Below are 20,995 nucleotides of genomic sequence, written 5' to 3'. Positions count from 1 at the left end.
CATTGAGAGCAAGCCAATATCAGCTGATCAGCACACTGTGTATGTCTGTGCTGTGATTTATTTTTTATTCCGATTGTATTCCTTCCACGGAATTATTTGTGCACTAGACGTCAGCCATTATTGGATTCTTCCCAATTTTTTTTTTAAGCGAGACTTCTTAGCTGACGGGGTAACAATTTTCGAGCATTACATAAATTCCGATCGCATGAGGGTAAATAGCTATATGTGGTGGCGGAAACAGGAGAGAGACAGGGATAGTTAAGTACATGGTAGGGGAACCTGTAGAGGAGATGGCAGGGAAATATATAAATGACGCAGCATACTTGCGCATATGCGCACTAGCACACTTGTGGTCTTGCCATCTTCCGCACTCGCCCACTAGCACATTCGAGTGGTTGTTTCTTGGGGGTGGACGTCGCGTTATCCCCACTCCGGGGCCGTTGGTGCGGTAGAAGATCGCTGGAGCAGCCTTGAGCGGGCTCCACGTGGCGGCGTGAGGCTCAGGTTGAACCCCGCCATGCTGCAGGGATAGGCGGGTCGCGGCGGTAGGGACCCATCTGCGCCTGACGCCACGCAGACTTTAGGGAGTATTTGGGCAGAGGGCAACACAACAGGGTTTGAGCTTACTGTTGTGCACTGTGCCATGGGCCATATTCGCAAGTAAAATATAGTTCTTTCATGTAGGAATATTTATTTTAATCACATGTGTAAATCAGTATTGTTAAACAATGTTATGTGAGTATTGTTTGAGCTGTGTAACTAACAATTGTTACTGATATTATGGTTTAAACGCTTTATTTCTACAAGGGTATTTATTTGTCAAGAATTATTATTTTGCTAACTAAATCAAACACCGTATTATAGTTACAAGCCCACGAGCGTGTAAATGTGTTCAGTCCGACTAAGAGGCGTGGACTGTGGCTAAAGAAAGTAGCACTTAATCTAAGTCCAATTTTTTCACTATGCTGTCACATTCACATGCCAGATACATACCTCAGAATACACGCGTCTATTTGGAAAATTAGTTAAGCAGCATAAACCACCTAATAATAGTCAAGCTTCAAGTTTAATAATTATTTAAAATTTAATTTACTTTACGCATGTTTCTTTTAAATGTACATTCAAAGTTTGATTAACTCCATGTACAATGTCCACTTCAGTGGACCGAAAAGAAAGAAAAGGATCAGTCGGTATGCCGTTCCAAGATTTAAGCACTATGTGTCCCCAGCCACTCGAACAACTAAATGTGTCTCCCTGCCACTCGAACAACTAATTGTGTCTCCCAGCCACTGGAACAACAATGAGTGTCTCCCAGCCACTCGAACAACTACTTGTGTCTCCCAGCCACTGGAACAACTATGAGTGTCTCCCAGCCACTCGAACAACTATGTGTCTCCCAGCCACTCGAACAACTACTTGTCTCCTAGCCACTCGAACAACTATGAGTGTCTCCCAGCCACTCGAACAACTACTTGTATCCCAGCCACTCGAACAACTACTTGTCTCCCAGCTACTGGAACTACTATGAGTGTCTCCCAGCCCCTCGAACAACTACATGTCTCCCTGCCATTCGAACATCTACTTGTCTCCCAGACATTCGAACAACTATGAGTGTCTCCCTGCCACTCGAACAACTATGAGTGTCTCCCAGTCACTCGAACAACTATGAGTGTCTCCCAGCCACTCGAACAACTATTTGTATCCCAGCCACTCGAACAACTACTTGGTTCCCAGCCACTCGAACAACTATGAGTGTCTCCCAGCCACTCGAACAACTACATGTCTCCCTGCCACTCGAACATCTACATATCTCCCAGCTACTCGAACTATTAGTGTCTCCCAGCCACTCGAACTACATGTCTCCCTGCCACTCGAACATCTACTTGTCTCCTTGCCACTCGAACAACTATGTGTCTCCCAGCCACTCGAACTACTTGTATCCCAGCCACTCGAACAACTTGTATCCTAGCCACACGAACAACTACTTGTCTCCCAGCCACTGGAACAACTATGAATGTCTCCCAGCCACTGGAACAACTATGAATGTCTCCCAGCCACTCGAACAACTACATGTCTCCCTGCCACTCGAACAACTACATGTCTCCCTGCCACTCAAACATCTACTTGTCTCCCAGCCGCTCAAACAACTATGAGTGTCTCCCAGCCACTCGAACAACTATTTGTCTCCCAGCCACTCGAACAACTATTTGTATCCCAGCCACTCGAACAACTACTTGGTTCCCAGCTACTCGAACAACTATGAGTGTCTCCCAGCCACTCGAACAACTACTTGGTTCCCAGCTACTCGAACAACTATGAGTGTCTCCCAGCCACTCGAACAACTACATGTCTCCCTGCCACTCGAACATCTACTTATCTCCCAGCCACTCGAACAACTATGAGTGTCTCCCTGCCACTCGAACATCTACTTGTCTCCCTGCCACTCGAACAACTATGTGTCTCCCAGCCACTCGAACAACTACGTATCTCCCTGCCACTCGAACAACTAAGTGTCTCCCAGCCACTCGAACAACTATGTGTATCCCCAGGGACTGGAAGTAACGCGCTACTAGTAACGACGTTATTTGTAACAGTTACTTTTTATGGTAACGATCGTGGTAACGCAATATATTAAGTATTCAGTAACTGTAACTGTAACTGAATTACATTTTTCTGCCTTAAAGTAACGATAATTGTCGTTACTTCTTGCGTTACATTTTTTAAATGTATTTCTTATTGAACGAACAACGATTTGTTGATTTTTTCAATCCCAGAACGAAAATCCCGACAAGCATATTATTTGCAATGTTATTGCATGTACTTGTAAAACTGCTGTTGGCTAGCCGCGCTCGTATTTTTATTGTCATTTATTTAATATTTGCGACATGCGGGTTTACTGCTGTACTGTTTAATTAATTAACCTACCTGTGCACATGCGCGAAAGCAATGACATAATCTAATGAAGCGAGAAGCCCAGAAAGCAGTCCAGAATTTTCGTTGCCGTGGCCTTCATATTCTAATTTTTTCGAAGTTCGGTCGAGTAATAAAAATAACCTTATTGTGAAGTGCTTATTGTGTGGTGCTGCGAACAATTTTGTAGTGTGAACTAATTACTCAATGTAATTTAAGACCTATTTAATTTTTTTCAGTTGAAAGAAACATATATCTTTACTAAACACAATATGTTTTATTAGCTTTTAATTATAACAATTTTACGTATCACATTTTTAGTTTTTCACAAAGTAACTGTTAAAGTAACTTACAGTTACTTTTCTCAGAACTGTAACTGGTTTATTTATCAGTAGTGTAACTTGTAGTTGTAACAGGGTTACATTTCCAATGGAGTATTTGTAACTGTAACTGAGTTACTTTTTAAAAGTAACTTTCCGGTCCCTGAGTATCCCAGCCACTCGAACAACTACGTATCTCCCAGCCACTCAAACAACTATGTGTCTCCCAGCCACTCGAACAACTATGTGTGTCTCCCAGCCACTCGAACAACTATGTGTATCCCAGCCACGAATAACTAATTGTCTCCCTGCCACTCAAACAACTATGTGTCTCCCAGCCACTCAAACAACTATGTGTATCCCAGCCACGAATAACTGTCTCCCTGCCACTCAAACAACTATGTGTCTCCCAGCCACTCAAACAACTATGTGTATCCCAGCCACGAATAACTAATTGTCTCCCTGCCACTCAAACAACTATGTGTCTCCCAGCCACTCAAACAACTATGTGTATCCCAGCCACGAATAACTAATTGTCTCCCTGCCACTCAAACAACTACGTATCTCCCTGCCACTCGAACAACTATGTGTGTCTCCCAGCCACTCGAACAACTATGTGTATCCCAGCCACGAACAACTATTTGTCTCCCAGCCACTCAAACAACTATGTGTCTCCCAGCCACTCGAACAACTATGTGTGTCTCCCAGCCACTCGAACAACTATGTGTATCCCAGCCACGAACAACTAATTGTCTCCCTGCCACTCAAACAACTATGTGTCTCCCAGCCACTCAAACAACTATGTGTCTCCCAGCCACTCAAACAATGCCCCCGACGGTCACTGGAAGTGTCGCGATGAAGAACTCGCGGTGTCGTAAAACCCGACGACTCGGAATGGAAGTCTCCTGCAGTCCGGCGCATGCGCAGCACGTCCCGGCGATAGATCACGACCCAAGGTCGTCTTCTGGAGAAGAGGCCTTGCGATTCATGAACCCTGAGTCAGTCGACCCACGCCCCTCTTCCCCTTCTCCAGCGATAATCTGCCTTCGTCATTCTTCGGAATTTTAATGTCGGTGTACAGTAATTATGCGAATGCGACGGCAGTCAAGGAACGGAAATGTGTGATAACCACGGTGTTGCCACATGTGGCGGAAGGCCCAAACCAAAGGAAAACTTCAAAGTATCAACTGTCTAATGAATTTCCACAATATGGGCAGTATTTGCATACATTACCTTGTTGAAAATCAGTTTCAAATGTCTTTTTTTTCCCCCTTGTTTTTATCGGAGCTATTTCATCATAAATTTTAAAATGTACGTCTGCTATCCGAATGATTCGATAGTCAACGTAGCTGCTCAGGCAATGAATTTTAGCGGCGGGTGCGGAAACGACGTGTTATTCGCGTCCAAAAAAAAATGGAAACGTAATTTGCGTATATTTATCACGCTCGGCATTATTTTAAAGAATTCTGCGTTAAATTTCGTGTCCGAGTTTCGTATTATAAGTGTATTCGCAACATGAGAACACGTGAATTTTGCTATTCACCAAGGTTGGATTATACACATCACTGAACACACTTCAAAGAACTTTTACATTGACATGATGCTAATTTAAAGCAAACGCAGCAGCACTGCACGATATATTTTTTTTTTGTTTATCTGCGCATGCGCGCAGTCAGCGACGTTTTAGAAAAAAATAGCTGAAAACAATCACATAGCGAACATAGCACCCTGTGTAGCCGTAGCTTTTACTGTTTACTTTCCTATCGTGCACCCGGTTTTACCATGCCCACAACACACTAAGGCTTTCTCCCAGCTGTACGTTCCGTGGACTCTGTTGTATTCAGTATGTTATTGTTAGAGACAGGAAAAATTCGCGGATTCATTTCACGACAGCCTAAAATTCATATATTTATACCTCAGTGCTGCCTCTGCTATTGGCTCAAAACACACCTGGATGACTCTGGGCCAGTGAGAAACGCTCAACCGAAGCTGTGTCGAATCACAGGCCGCTACATTGGGACACCTACACAAGACAGCAGCCAATGAGAGGGTGACATTGGACCGAGTGTACGTAGAACTATAATTTCATCCTAGAGGTCATTGAACCCGCGAATTTTTCCGGTCCTTAGTTATTGTGTACTTTAGCGTTTAGTCCCAGGGTTTAAGTGTACTATGTAAGTGTGAATCTTCACTCCTATAGCGGAAGTTCGATAACTCATCCCTTTTTTTTCTGTTGTAAAAGTAAGTAGCCTACGTTTCCGCATGTCTAAGATAATCAACAATTCACTTAAAGATTTGTAAGATAAGAAGATAAGTTCAGGTAACATTCACGATATTCCAAAAATCGTATATATATAATTATTTAATTCTCGTGAAAAGGTTTTTTTTTTTCACCCGGAGTTTTTTTGGGAAACCTGACTCCATCCCAATGAATATTAAGTTTTCAGTCGGTAATGGTAATAAGATTATGAAGGTGAGCTGACATAGATAATTCTAGCGGACATAAAAGCAACTATATATATATATATATATATATATATATATATACACACACACACGGATAAGGGGAACAACTCCTGCTTAGTTCGTGATATACATAATTAAGTTTAAACCAAGGGAAATTTATTTTATTTTATTTGAAGGATTAGTTTTATGTGGTGAAGTTAAGACCTTGTCTACCACTTAACCATACAAAGTTTTACAAATTGTAGAAAGGTAAAACAAAACCTATGCTACTAAATGGTAGCCAAAGCCGTTAATTCCCCACATAAAATAAAAACAAAATATAAATGTGCATCAACTGTGCTGCTAAACATAATAAGATGTATTATAAATAATATAACAACTAAATTTAAAAAGATAAATTATAAGAGACTGTACAAGATATATGTAAGAATAAATGGTTAATTATTACAAGGTAGGATTATTTTCATACTTAAATAAAGTTAAATTAATTTTTGTTTACCTGCGTGGAGTCCCATAATGCTCTGAGGCATGATTTTATAAAAATGAAAACTTGCATGCTCGTTTCGGTAAATATCGATTTCAAACGAAAACTGCGTCGCGCATTACGAAAAGAAAAATTGCTACAAAAAAAAACTTAAAAATACACATGGTTATTAGTGTTTCGTTTAATACTAAAGTAAAAAAAAAACTTGTAGATTTTTCAATAATGACAAAACTTTCACAAAATAAAAAATATATTGAATATGATTTAAATAATTGCTGGTAGAATATTACATTTTTTTATAATTACTGATAACTCAAAAATAAATGTATAACGTAACAGATTTTTAATGTTGTCTGATTTTCTTTTATAATTTTTTTTTTTTTACTTAACTTTCAAAATCATCACAATTTTGAGAAATACAAAAGGCTATGTAAATTTTATTTCCTTAGAGAAATTTGTATAATGTTGCTAATTATATTTGAAATGTATTCAACGTTTGTTATTTCGGTATCTTTTCATTGCAGTTTCCAACCAAAAATGTTATGTGTGTTTAGACTTATGCGTAAACCGTTTATCCGTATTAACAAAATGTTTTGTAAAGTCGACACTGGTGATGTCAGTATTTTCACTGTCGAAGTTAACGTTGACGATATTTTGCGTTACTCATTGCTCATTTCTCAATGCTACAAACACACACACATTATATTAGCCGTATATCAGCCACGTGTAGCCTTATTTAAAAAAGAAAGTGAGTTATTGCATTCGCTTGTAAACGAAAAAGATAAGAATACGACCGCCACCAAATGATGATGAATCCTCAACAAAAATCTCGGTGTCACCTTTGAATATATATATTCAAAGGTGTCACTAATAATACATTAAGAGTAAATAATAATTTGGTTTTTGCTGTCGACGTGAAATATTTGGAAGTATCTATTTTGACATGAATAAACCACATACCCTCCACAGCTCACAAATTGTCAGGTTAGAGTTACACCCATTTTTAGCGTAAAAAGTCGTATGTTAACTTTGAAAGAAAACATTTCATATTAAGTTAATTGTTATTCGACATATGTCACTTATTCGATTTTTTCCCAGGTACTGCAAAAAAAAAAAAACATGCCACATGATGTATTATTCAATTGCACAAAGTCTGTTGTCCATTCTACAAGTTACAGTTTGGCTTTGCTCGACACCTTTCACAACATGTCGCATATAGACGTGTGATAGTTTATGCTTTGTTAAAAAGGTTTCACGACATGCCACATCTGCAGATGCGGGCAGATTCGCAATGTGTATTAAATGGAAATATCGTTTGGCACACGTTTATTTGTGGCCGCAATACATTTTTTTAAAAAATAATTTCATTGCATGCCGCAATAATAAAAAAGACAGTATTGCATCTGGCTTGTTACTATACAATTGAACCGGAACACAGCAATGAAATAAAAAAAATCTGAATAATAAGTGTAAGGCTATTTCCTGTGCTTATACGGATGCAATAATACACACTTTCATAAAGTCTCAAGACACAAAATTAAAAATATCATAAATAAATATCTCAAACATAGAGGGGATTTTTTTTTTTTTAGTTTATTGTTAAGGGTGTGCAAAACTTTTTTTAAGTGTCGATGTGCCTTCCCCAGGGTCGGAACGTCTCAGCTGACAAGAAGCACACTCAAAACACGATGAAGGCACGGGAAATAAAACAAAAGCTTAATGACTTGATGTAAGCTTTTGGACATACGCCATTGCTTAGCACATGTATGTCTGTAGAAGAAAACTACAAAAAACACAAATAAAAAAAAACACAAATTAAGCAAAAAAATTTTGCTGTTTGCTGTTGTAAATCCTGACAACAGCAAAAATATTTTTGCTTGATTTGTGTTTTTTTTTTTTGTAGTTTTCTTCTACGGACACAAATGTGCTAGGCAACGGAGTATGTCCAAAAGCCTACATCAAGTCATGCACTCCCATTGCACAAATCTTTCAAAGATAAAAGCTTAATGACATAAAATTTCATTTATATAACCTCAACTCGACTCCCCATACCCGGTGGCGGTTCTGAAATTTAAGAGCTCCTGGACAGTTTATTTATGCAGGGCCTTAATATTTCGGAGAAGGGCCACTTACCGGGAGGCCTAAAGAGGTTGTGAATTGCCCGTCCTAGGGTAAATATATTCTTAAAAACAACACTTTTGTGTCAATCTGGAACATTAATTTGACGATGGTTGAAATTTTTTAATTTGTTTTTAATAAATAATACAAGACTTAATTTTGCAAATGCTAACGATCAAATTCCGGCACTGTAGGTAAGAAGCTAAACAAGTTTTGAATTTTTTTTCTTTTATGTAACCGCGAAAACTCGATTGAATTCCAAAGGGTATTGATCAGCACATCTTTTTTTCCATTAGTGTTTACATATTTGACAGAAAACTAGGCAAACCTGGAAAGTAGAAAATAAATAAATAGAGCGCGTGTAATGCATTACACAAGGTGGAAGTGAAATTTCTTTGGCAATTCAAACCTCGAATCGTGAGGGAGAGAGATCATTTTGTAAATAAATATTACTTACTGTTGAAATACTCACACCATCATAAAAACTGTATGTTGAAGTTTTTTCAAACAATTCTGCCATTCGGAACACGCCAAATCTCTGAACTAAATATAATATTCATTACAGGTAGCGCTATCTATGCGGGAAATGCAAGGACTGTCTCAACAGCGCTCTCTACGCTGCTGGTTGAACAAAGAGGAACGCGAGCGCGCTAGTAGCAAATATATAAAATTCGAGGCACTCACAGCTGATTGTTTAGGATACCTATATCTATTATCTGAAACATGCGCATGCGCACACTCACTGTCTTATTCCTTCATCCATCCATCTCTTTCTGTCCAATTTTTATTTTGGGTGGGGGGGGGGGGGAGGGGGCGAATCATCGCACAAAAAGGATAACGAAAATGAGCCCAGCAACGTATACAGCATACCTAGTTTTCTCTTCAATATATTTTTTTTGTAAAAAGTACCTTTTTTACTTGTTATTTTCACATCAGAAACATTTAACGAAATATAGACCTGGCCCCCGTCATAGCGTTAGCCTTCACGAATTTATTTTTTTCCTCGGTTAGGTTTACTGTCAGATATCCCCGATCAGTAGATCAGTAGAACTTAAAAAGAGCTAGTAAGGGGGCCTGGGGCAGCCCATCGTCCAATCCTACAGTGGATGAGCGACCCCCCTGGATCCACCACGGAGGAATGTTACAGATATTCTGAACCAGCTGTTGCACCCATGCTTCGTCACTGCTCATTATAACTGCCCCTCCTCATGGGCATGCCACTACCACGGGGGGAAAATATAGAGGATTCGCCAGGGGGTGCCCGCTGTAAAACGGTTATCGTTCCCATTTCACAGTTACGATTTTGCAAGCGCAAGTGGGTACCATCAGAGAGGAGCTTTTTGATTCCAAGGGACCTGTGTACGCCCTGCAACCATCCCGGAACTACGCCCATGGCCATTACCACACCTCGAATGAAAAAAAAATTAACTGAATCTAACTTCGAAAAACAACTTGTGAAAACAAAATCTTTACAACTAATAATAACATGAAAATATGTAAACCAAAAACATCATTTTGGATGAAAAGATTTTTAAATCCCTTCAAATTAGCATTTATCTAACCAACAATACAATTTCAAAGATAATAATCATAGAAATACTGGATTAATATCTAAAAGTGAATGAGGCATCAACCATTGCCGGAAGATGAAGAAGGCGTCAAAATTGCAATAGCCATTGGCAGGAGACGAAGAAACCTTTATCTACAATGGAACAGCTAATGTCATAGAGATTATAATCGGGAAAACGTTACCGGTAAAACTAAATAAAAAGAACAAATTCATTTAAAAGAAAACTCTTCGAGATGCAAATGGACCCCGTGAAGAATGAACACACCAGATTTCACAGCTCTAAGCCTCGCCATATTCATGCTACACGAACTGTAGACAGATAAACAAACTCTCTATTTTAATAACTCTAAATAAAGGGCGGAGAAAAAGGTGTGTATCAGTTTTGAAGGGCTATAAAAAAAACGGAGAATATTTCGAAATTATTCGAGCGCAAGAGAGGGGGGGAGGGGATCCTCTCTAATTAGCATCTAGAGTTCTTCGACGGTGTGAGGACGATGTTTAAAAACCTTTTCCTTGAGGTAACTCCACAGGAAGAAGTCACAAACGCTCAACTCCGATGAGCACGCGGGCGACACCTGGGAAAGGTTTTAAACATCGCCCTCTTACCCTGGAAGAACTGAAGATGCGAAATGTGCCGAAAAACGACCGAAGAGTTCCAAAATCATCTTCATCAAAGCATCGCTGCTAATGGCCATCCCTTTCTTGATGTTATCTTCAAAGCTTACTAAAAAAAAAATTAGGGATGTATACTGATTACAATGAAATAAACCTCAATTCTGTAAGTTGCTCCATTTTTTTTAATAGTCCTTCAAAACCAATGCACAACTTTTGCCCCAACCCGAACCAGCTAGATCGGGAAGAAGCGCGACGCGAGAATTGATGGGATTGTTGGACCCACCAGCTACCAGGCTCCTCAGCTTCTCGATTTCCTCGTGCACCGTGTCGGGGTTCTCGTTGAGCTCCTCCTGAGCGCGGCGAGCCAGCTCCGGCGGCAGCAAGGGCTGCTGCGGGGCGGGAGGGAGCAGATCCTTCCTCTGGTCCACGGTCTCGGACCGCAGCGCCTTCTTCTCGAAGCCCTCGCCCAACTCCGTGGGCAGCGCGCGGTCTCCCGCCAGCCCCAACAGCTGCGGCGTCTGCGCGGCGGCCAGAGGCATACCGGGGAACATGTCGGCGGGCATGGTCACTGCATTCTGCAAACCCAGATCCACCATGTGCACTCTCTAGAACACGCCGTGCCATCAAGACAGGAGAGATACTACAAGGCATGTTAACTGCATTCTGCAACCCAGATCCACCACGTGCACTCTCTAGAACACGCCGTGCCATCGAGACAGGAGAGAAACTACAGGGCATGGTCACTGCATTCTGCAACCCAGATCCACCACGCGCACTCTCTAGAACACGCCGTGCAATCGAGACAGGAGAGACACTACAAGGCATGGTTCACTGCATTCTGCAACCCAGATCCACCACGTGCACTCTCTAGAACACGCCGTGCCATCGAGACAGGAGAGAAACTACAGGGCATGGTCACTGCATTCTGCAACCCAGATCCACCACGCGCACTCTCTATAACACGCCGTGCCATCGAGACAGGAGAGACACTACAAGGCGTGGTCACTGCATTCTGCAAACTCAGATCCACCACGCCGTGCCATCAAGACAGGAGAGACACTACCAGGCATGGTCACTGCATTCTGGAACTCAGATCCACCACGCGCACTCTCTAGAACACGCCGTGCCATCAAGACAGTAGAGACACTACAAGGCATGTTCACTTCATTCTGCAAACCCAGATTCACCACGCGCACTCTCTAGAAAATGCCGTGCCATCAAGACAGGAGAGACACTACAAGGTATGGTCACTGCATTCTGTGCGAGATCAACAATCACCAACCATCAAGACACACGGTGCCATCATTGGTATTGCCAGAAGGCAGGATGACTTCATTCTGTGCCCAAATACACTATCACCCACCCCGGGAAACAATGAGCAATCATTGAAAATGCCAAGAAAAGAAGACTCTCTAAAATGCATGGTCGTTGCATCCTGCACCCAGTTCCACCATCATCATCATAGCAGAAGCTACACTTCAAGTCATGGTCACCACACATTTTTTTACCCAGATCTACCCACAAGCATTCACCGGACACACCGAAGTCAACGCATGATACATCTAAACACCAAAGTATACAATGGAGGTTCACAAATGTAGCAAACATGGACTCGGAATATGTGCTGTCTACTTTATCATTTACAAAACATTGCCATAGAGCACCCGACTCTTTAGAATAGCATGTTTCGTTTTCGTACAAATATATTTTGAGCAGTTAATTTGTTTTGATGTTTCATGGTTTCTTCGGAAGCTCTGCAGAAAGTGTTTGTGCCCTGGTATGCGAGGCCTTTAAAGCAGGGAAGTTATCAATATTAATAGTATTAAAAAAAACTTTATGGCTCTAAAATAATGCTGAAAACAATATGGCGTCTGTCTGTTCTTATCGCCATCCTTAATATTTTTTTTCCCCCTTCTCCTATCATTCTCTTTTAGCCTCGCTGCCATATCAGTTAGGTGCCAGTCAAGTATGGAGGGACTTCAACACGCAATTTGGAGGGGTCAGGAAAAAAGTGTGTCGGGGAAGGGGTTGGAGAAAATTTCTACCCCTCCCCCTTCCCATCAGGCCGTTGCCGTTTTATGTATTTTACTTGAACAGTTATCAAGCGACGGCCAATAGACAAGCACTATACAATTTTATAAAACAAATTCAACAAAAATATAATAAAGAAGTACGAAAAAAAAATAAAATCTAAGATGTAGACGCACATATCCAATGAATCATACAAGATCATTGAAATAACTGAAAAAAAAATTACACAGAGTAATTCACGTAGTATAAGACATCATCTATGGGAATGAATAAATTTTATTATTAATAATAAGAAACCAAGGCTGCACTGGAGCTGAGCTGTGACGTGAGAGGAAAATTTGGGAAAATAAAAGGACAGAAATTTGCTATAGGCAATAAGACTTTTGGTACTACCTTCCTCGCTCTCCCTTCAGACTCAATGTAAATGTTTACGCTAGCAGATACGTTGCAGCAGGAGCGCAAACTGTAGGCCGTCCCGCTTCCTGTTACGCACTTCCGTCCCATTCACGAAATTACTCCCACCAAATGCCGTATTCCAAAAGCTAAGATGCTATACATCAGAATTGTTTTTTTTTTTTATTTGCAATACCGTAGAAAATTCAGGATTCTAAAGTTTTAGTAAAACCCAATTTTTATTTCCTTAGTTATTGTCATCCTTAAAAAGAAAAAAAGGTTTGACGACAAAAACAACGTACGAACTGTTAATTAAATTTTGTATTAAACAGAATTACTTGCTTTTAGTTCATGCAGACGATTAAATGAAAATTAATCTTTCTTTTATTTTTTTTTTAACAATGGAACAAGCAACAATTTGTTTTATTCTTACTCATAGTAAGTATGATAGATTTATTTCAAGTCGTCTACAAAAACCGTAAATTATTGAAGCAGCATAGTTAAGGATACAACCCCACTTAATGTATGGATTTCGGAAAGCATGCTAATCTCATAGAGATTATTACTGTTGTGAACCATTTTTATATTCTAGATTACCTTAATTTGAATGACGCGTTTCAAATTCACATTTAACTGACTCGTCAGCACCTAAACTAAGATGGGTTCGAAAAATTAAGACATTATTATGAACCACAGAAGTTAAAGATGACAGGTGATTAAGTTATTTGTATAGGCCATATTATTATTGTTGGTACAAAAACTTTGTTTAGGTAATCATCCGCTAGATAGTTAGCACAACTTAATGTAGCCTCCCGTATTTTGAACGCATTGCGCGAACGGGAAAAATTGCAATATTAACGAAATGTAATTTTTTTTAAATCTCAAAATAACCATAACATGTTGATAATGGAAATAATTATATTGAAAAAAAAATGAACGAAACATTTTCATTCGTTAATTGTTGTCAATGTTTAGTAAGTAGGTTACAATACGTAATCGGGGGAAATGTACCAATTTTTTATGTCGTTTATCTTCTTATTATATCAGGCAATTTTTCCGCACAATAGCGATTAAAAAAAAAGGCCTAATATTCGTTACCCACCCTACCATATACGTTATTGTAATCGAAAGAGGCATTATTTCCGTCATAGTAATTTGTCTACGATTACAATGAAGCGTCTGAAAAGTTAGGGCTGTAATCTGAAACATAGTCGCGTATATCAATGCTGTTACCGTGACGTCAAAAAGTAAGTGCCCAAATATAATTAATTTGACCCAAGCTATTGCAAAAGGTGACGGTATCTTCAACGGGATGACCAAAATACAGGGTCCGGCAAAAAGACCTCCCATATTTCAAAAGGCAGACACAAGCAAACGAAGAAAGATACAGAAAAAATACAATGCCATTTCAAATTACATGGTTTTAAACATTAATACAGATAAATGGCGTTCTCCATTGTTGACACATTGACGAAGCCTTTCCGGAAGTTGTCCATAGTTCGTCGTGTCATTTCCGGTGGAATGGCAGCCACTTCCTGGGTGATTGCAAGGTTGTGGGACGATGTTTATAAACTTGCGCCTTTAAATGTCCCCAAAGAAAAAAGTCACAAGGTGATAAATCAGGCGATCTCAATGTTCGGTAATTGCTTCTTATTGCGTACCAGTTGTAGGTATCTTAAAAAAAATAATAATGAATGTGTTCGTATCGAAAAACTGTATAATTAACTAAACACATATGATTTCGAAAATAGGCATACAACCTGGAGTAATTAACCTTATAGTATTTTAACAAAAAAAAGTAAGCAGTTAAATATGTTTGTCATGCGAAACTGTTCATAATCCAAAAAATTTAATTGATAAGATATGAATGATAAACATGTGATATAAACTGGATACGCAATAAAGGAACAGTTAATTGCCAAATTCTTCAGTGCGTATTTAACTCTTACGAATAGCTAAGTATTTTGTTCGGAGTATTAATGATTAAGAAAGTAATGTGTCGAATTGAATTACGTACGTGTCTTAGCTATGACTGCGCGAAATTTTATAGCTTTTTTGATAACTAGTGATATATTTTTTAAATATTTACAAATATTTTGATATTTTAAAATATTTATTGTGTGACAATATACCACACAATAATATTTCGTTATTCTATAAAATTGCTACCAAAAAACGAAGATTGTATCCTTTATAATGATATTAGAATTTTTTTTAAACATTAATTAATATGAATAATGAAAAATTGATCAAATATCACACTTCATTTTTAATAAAATAAAAAAATCATCGCGGTAAATCTTTGCACAAATCATTTGATACCAAATAATGAAATATTTTGTTTTCTTTTTTATTCTTAACGAAAACTATGATAAGATTGTTTGAAAATTTAAAGGTATTTATACTATAAGTTCAAACAAATACCTTCTAGTGCAAGGTCAATAGCCTAGTTGCCCAAAAGCCAATAGGTACAAAAAAAAAAAAAGCAGTTTAAATTACGATTAAATTGAAAAGACCGTAGACTATATTTCACATTGAAAAATAATTATCCTGTAGTAGTGTTATCACGTCTCATACGTACGTACCGGCAGCGGAAAGGTCCGTGATATATATCAGTAAACTGCGTATAAATTTGCCCAATGTAAAACACACATTTCAGATTTAGAGGAAGAGAATTTATGTTGGGTTATTCAACTTATTTGGGTATAAAATATATATATAATTGCCATGAATATTGTTACACCTACTCAATTTATAAATGGAAAGATATATATGTGCGATTGTTAAATCAACTGAAACGATGAAAGGTAAACGTCGCCGTAAGAAGTTTGTAGCTTACCCAATACTTTTCCAAGGTCGTAATCACTGTATGTACACAATAAAATTCATAATATTTATTAGCACACCGTCACTAACCACCACCAACACTGCCCCATATTGCCGCAGCAAGTTATCGATTGGCCAGGCGACGGCGCCGCCAGGGCGGTCAAATGCGGATCAATTCCACGCTGGAGCGACCTAGCGGCCGCCAGCGAAACTACGAGGATTCTTCCGCTATCAGCGGCAGAAAGGATATACGTTTTTATCTATGTTAATAAGTCCACGAATAGAATACAAATTGTACACTTTATAATGAAATTACGGATATGTATCCGTAGAAAAGCAAATTATTTGTACTAGTTGAACAGGAAAACAATAGGTATAGCTAGACAATGTAATATTTCCTGGGCTGATAAAAATCTGAACAGCGCGATGTCATGTATGTATGTGACAGGGAGTAATTGAACTGTGACGATGTTTATTACTTTCATTTACAAGCAAGCAGAAAGTTTTCTAAACAGTGGTGGATACAGAATTTTTCTTGAGTGGACTAAAAAATATTACGTTTCGACCAGTGGCGTAGGCAGAATTTGTGTATGGGGGGTGTTAAGAAGCATGCCGCCCCCCCCCCCCCCCCGGTAATAAAGCGGGGGGTTCGGGGGTCCTCCCCCGGGGAAATTTGGATTTTAGGGTGTAAAATAGTACTATTTTAACAGTTTTCGGTTCTTAAATTTAAATATTGTAATGGTAACAATTTGATTAATTTTAATATGAAATTTGTTTGAGTGATGAATAAGAAATTAATTAAAGATTTCGGGCTAAGTGGGGGGGGGGGGGGGGTGTTTGAACCCCTAACCCCCCCCCCCCCCTGGCTTGGCTCCTGGATTCGACCACCTGTATTAAAAAAAAGTTTACATTACTATTGACACTAACACACAAACATAAGGGCTTTACAGCAATCCGCGACGTGGCTTCTGACACAGTAACATAGGGTGGGACTGTAGTAAATAATACAACACCGTAAATTTTATACAAACGGTATTGTGTTATGTACTAGAATATGTAGGGTATTAGTATACTTTAAGATATACGGTACGGGATTTTAAAACCAAGAATTAAATTAGAAAACATGGTATTGCAAAACATCTACACCGGGTAGGATTATTTAGGCTATACAAAACCGTGTTCTATCAGGTAATATAGAATACGATTCCCGAAAGTTAATTAAATAACGAAACCTATTTTGAGCAAAATAATGACATGAATGCTTCCCGCCCGAAACCTCATTATGCCCGCGTTTGTCCTATAAGAATGTTGGAGTGGTATTGATGTCACCGCTGCCAACTTTGTGACGTTACCAGTAGTGTTATGGTATCGGGATCTATACTACTCCCCAAACAACTTCATGAAGAAATGGAAGGCGGCTGCTTACACTGATTGAAAGGTTGTCGGTATATCACGCGCGAATCTAAAAAAAAAAAAAACATTTGGTCACTATTCATCATTATTGTATGGTAGTATTTGGATTTAGGCGTGTCTTTCAATTTTTACAAATAAATAAAGAATATTTTCCGTTTTCTAGAGTTGGCAACATTGAGCGATTCCGACCCTCTCTTTTCTGGGATTCCTACTATTTGCTTTCTGCTGTGAAAGATGGAGGCCTGGAATAAGAAATTATTATTTGGGAAACAGGTGATTATTGAATAATTGATGTGAATATTTGACGTAAATTTTTTATTACTGTTAATCGATACTATAAGTGCTCAATATCAGAATTGTCTATGCTATAATTGAAATAATCAGTTATTGATGTGCATAGGTACGTCAGAAATTTGCTAAAATCGAAAACAAAAAAGATGTTTACATACCGATTCTACATCCAAAGAACTCTAAGGGTAACTCAGCCGATTTTGTTTTGTATTAGTTTTCCTGTGGATGGTAATTTGGTTAAAAAAATGCGGCCGATAAAATTTATAAGATATTTTGTAGAGTAGGCCTAGGTGTCTATAAATATGGAATAATTTTGTTAATAGTTCACGTGTCCAAAAACGCCAGTAAGTAACTGTAACAATCTCTCTCACTTATTTACAGTAATTTAGTTTGTTCACACCTTTTTAAACTAAACTATCCTAATCAATCATTCAAACTAGCCTATCGGTACATTATCTAGCTATCTCTGCCTGCCATGATTCTCAGAATGTGCACCAATTGGGTAGAAGCGTTGGGAAATACCAGTCATCCTAATTTCGAGTTCTTTTTAAGAGCTTGAAACCACTGACACCGCCAGGGCGTTATCGTGTGGGGAAGGTGCTGAACCTTTGACTGACCAAACCAACAGACCCAACACAGGCTGGGGTAAAATTCTTATGTAGAGGCTTTTCCGAAAATATATAATAAAATTCGGAGAATGGTGTTTTTTCAGTATTGCAGACATTCCTCATTTAATCCTGAAAACAGCATTCATAAATTCCTCCTTTTCTATTGTTTACATTGCAAGGCCTGTGCATTGACGTGACTGAATCCATTTTGTGCTCTAGATCCCGTTCTCCATATATAAGAAAATGTATGTATTGTATTTGAATTTTTTGATGCCGTGGAAGGTAAATAAAATTGCTTTACTGTCCATGCAAACCTAGTGTCAACCCTTGTGAGCATATTTTGAGCAGCATGTACCTGACATCAAAAAAGAATTATTACATTTGCTGCACTTAATGATTATTCCTTTTTTACGTTAGGTCACTTTCTAACTGCTAAAAAAAATCTGTGTCAAGGGTTGGGATGTGCAGTAGGAAGTAATGTATTTTTATTTTCACCTTCTACTGCATCACAAAATATGCACATACTCGTATATTGAGGGCCACAGGATAGAGTTGTTATTTACGGAAAAGCCGCGACATAAGAATTTTACCCCCACGTTCAAAAGGAGATACACTCCTTCCAATCACAATCAGGGTCATTCCATGTCAAATCAACACACTTTTAATAAAATTTTGACCTCACCATCTCAGATTTTGATGAAATTTTGCACAGATGTCACCTCCATACAGACTAACAAAAGTATAAAATTTTAGAATGATATATGAATCTGTTTTGAAAATACTTCTTTGTAAATTTTCGAAAAAACACATGACAGGCATAATTTAAAATTACCATAACTCTTCTTCAAATTAAATTAGAAAGGTGAGACAGGTGTCATTTTGCATGGCCTTTCATGTGATATGTAACACAATAATTTTCAAAATTTTGGATTCATAATGGTATTTTTGATTTCAACTAATTATCCTTGATAGTTCTATTAAATAGCATTGCTGTATTTGAAGTAGTTTTTCCAATAGTTTGAATGAGCATGCATTTACTGTATTTTGCGATACCACTTCATACCTGGGTATTGTAAAGTATACCAAACCCCAACCTATTCTAATGTAGAAGTTTATAACATAGATATATTGTCTATGGTAGCATACATACAAAATAAAAAAAAAGTCTAGTTAAATATATTTATTATTATTAATTCTTAAGCAGGATGTAAAGAATATTTTGGGGAATGGGTACAGGATATGTGTGAAGAAAAAATTGACCTAATATAGTTCAAATATTATCAGTGTAGAATTTTTTGGTTTACTCTATTCCCTCAAATACTTACAAAGGATTTGATTTTCTCATATCTAATAAATACACTTTTAAGATACGTTGCATGTAAGTGGACAGTAAACACAGAATTTTTGTACCAAACTTTGCAGTGCTTAGACTGTCCATTTACAGAAAGTAATAAAACTAGAATTTAGAAACGTTTAAAACTAACAAAATTCTTTTTCCTTTGCTGATTTGAACTTAAAACTTTTTATTTTTAAAGTCAATATGATTGATAATCAAGTGTTGGCAGGTGGTTATAAATAGATATCGGACGTTGGACTGTAATAATATTTTGACCTTGGCCTCACATTGATGTAGACACCTCTGATAACAGACAAGGAAAAAATTTTATCTTGTTTGTAGCAGGAAATAAAAATTAGTGTGATGAAGATCAAGTGGGCCTGATTGTTGTAATTTTATTCTACTATTTGTAACTATGTTTCACTGTGACATTCATATCTTTGTTGCTGAACAAACACTTAAGATAGGCTTATGAATTGGTACTTCAAATTGCTACTGAAATGCCTCTGTCGACCATGGGATAAGAAGCACTATGAAACTATGATAAAGGCATTAACTGATAAGGCGCCCACATTGTGGAAGGTCATGGAAGTCGTATTTGGCCAGGGAAATTCAGGAAATTTATTGGACATCCGGAAAAAGTCATTGCATGCCCTTTAGATAATTATACACTACCAGCAGAACCTCCCAGTGTTTATTGATTAACCTCTGTAAGCCTATATATCTAAAATGAGTTGTTTGTATTTAATCTAGAATCTGTAGAGCGTTTGAAATGGTATTCCATTTTAAACTCGCTCACCAATTACTATTTGTTATTGAGGATTAAGGACAGTAATAATCAAAAAATACCAATTTCCATGGCAATTGGTTGAACGGTGTAGAAGTTGATGCAGACCTATGAAGAGGGTAGAGACTGGTAAATAAAAAATTATTTGAACATTTTGGTAAGGGAAAAGTTGGTGAGATTTTATTAGCGATGTGTATGGGCACTCTTGACTGATTTATGTATTGCATAGTTATAGCTATGAATTAAATGTGTGATGAAATGCAACAAAGCCTAAATTATACCAAATATAAGTAAATAAACACTGTAGAACACAATCATTCTATATAGAATCATGAAATTAACCAAAAAAATTGACTTACATAAAAACTTATTAAATAATTAACTCAATTCTTTCTTGCAAGAAGTAAATCAAATTGGATGTAAAATAAAATGCATTGAGAAACTCTAAAACTTTTATAATGTAATTGAAATGATTTTTTCTATCAATCTGTACTTAAATCTTAGTTACATAATCATCATTTAGAATTGAAGTAGTTTTTGTTCAATCAGCTGTACATATGTCTCCGAATCTCTGTTTTACACTGAAACTGTATTCACTAATAGCGGTGAGTAGCAACTTTGGATTTCTTTTTTCAAATTGGTGAATATTTGGCTTCCCTTTGTAGCATTGCAAAATGGGTCATAAGAATATTAAGAATAAATTTGAGGTGAAGGATAATTTTTTTTTTGTTGATATGGAAAACAGTTCAGATATGTTAAGAATTGATATTAATTACTTTGGTTAAATTTCATGGAAAGCCTTAAAATACTTATTTCCTTGAGATACT

General features: G+C 37.9%; 1 protein-coding gene across 3 annotated transcripts in view; it reads right to left on the bottom strand.

The window, feature by feature from the left end:
• LOC134540635 (clavesin-2-like) overlaps positions 1-20,995 on the bottom strand; it is a 68,994-nt gene that overhangs the window by 20,819 nt on the left and 27,180 nt on the right. For 2 of the 3 annotated variants that reach the window (XM_063383492.1, XM_063383493.1), the window contains exon 2: positions 10,767-11,058. In XM_063383492.1, coding sequence (XP_063239562.1) covers positions 10,767-11,058 — 292 coding nt within the window. Of the gene's footprint in view, positions 1-10,766; positions 11,059-15,746; positions 15,884-20,995 lie in introns of those variants that run through there. The other variant, XM_063383494.1, reaches the window with a different exon arrangement.

The sequence above is a fragment of the Bacillus rossius genome, chromosome 17, assembly GCF_032445375.1.
Source record: "Bacillus rossius redtenbacheri isolate Brsri chromosome 17, Brsri_v3, whole genome shotgun sequence".
Taxonomy (NCBI): domain Eukaryota; kingdom Metazoa; phylum Arthropoda; class Insecta; order Phasmatodea; family Bacillidae; genus Bacillus; species Bacillus rossius.
The sequence above is the reverse complement of the archived record's forward strand: the minus strand, read 5'-3'. Positions and strand labels throughout refer to the sequence as shown.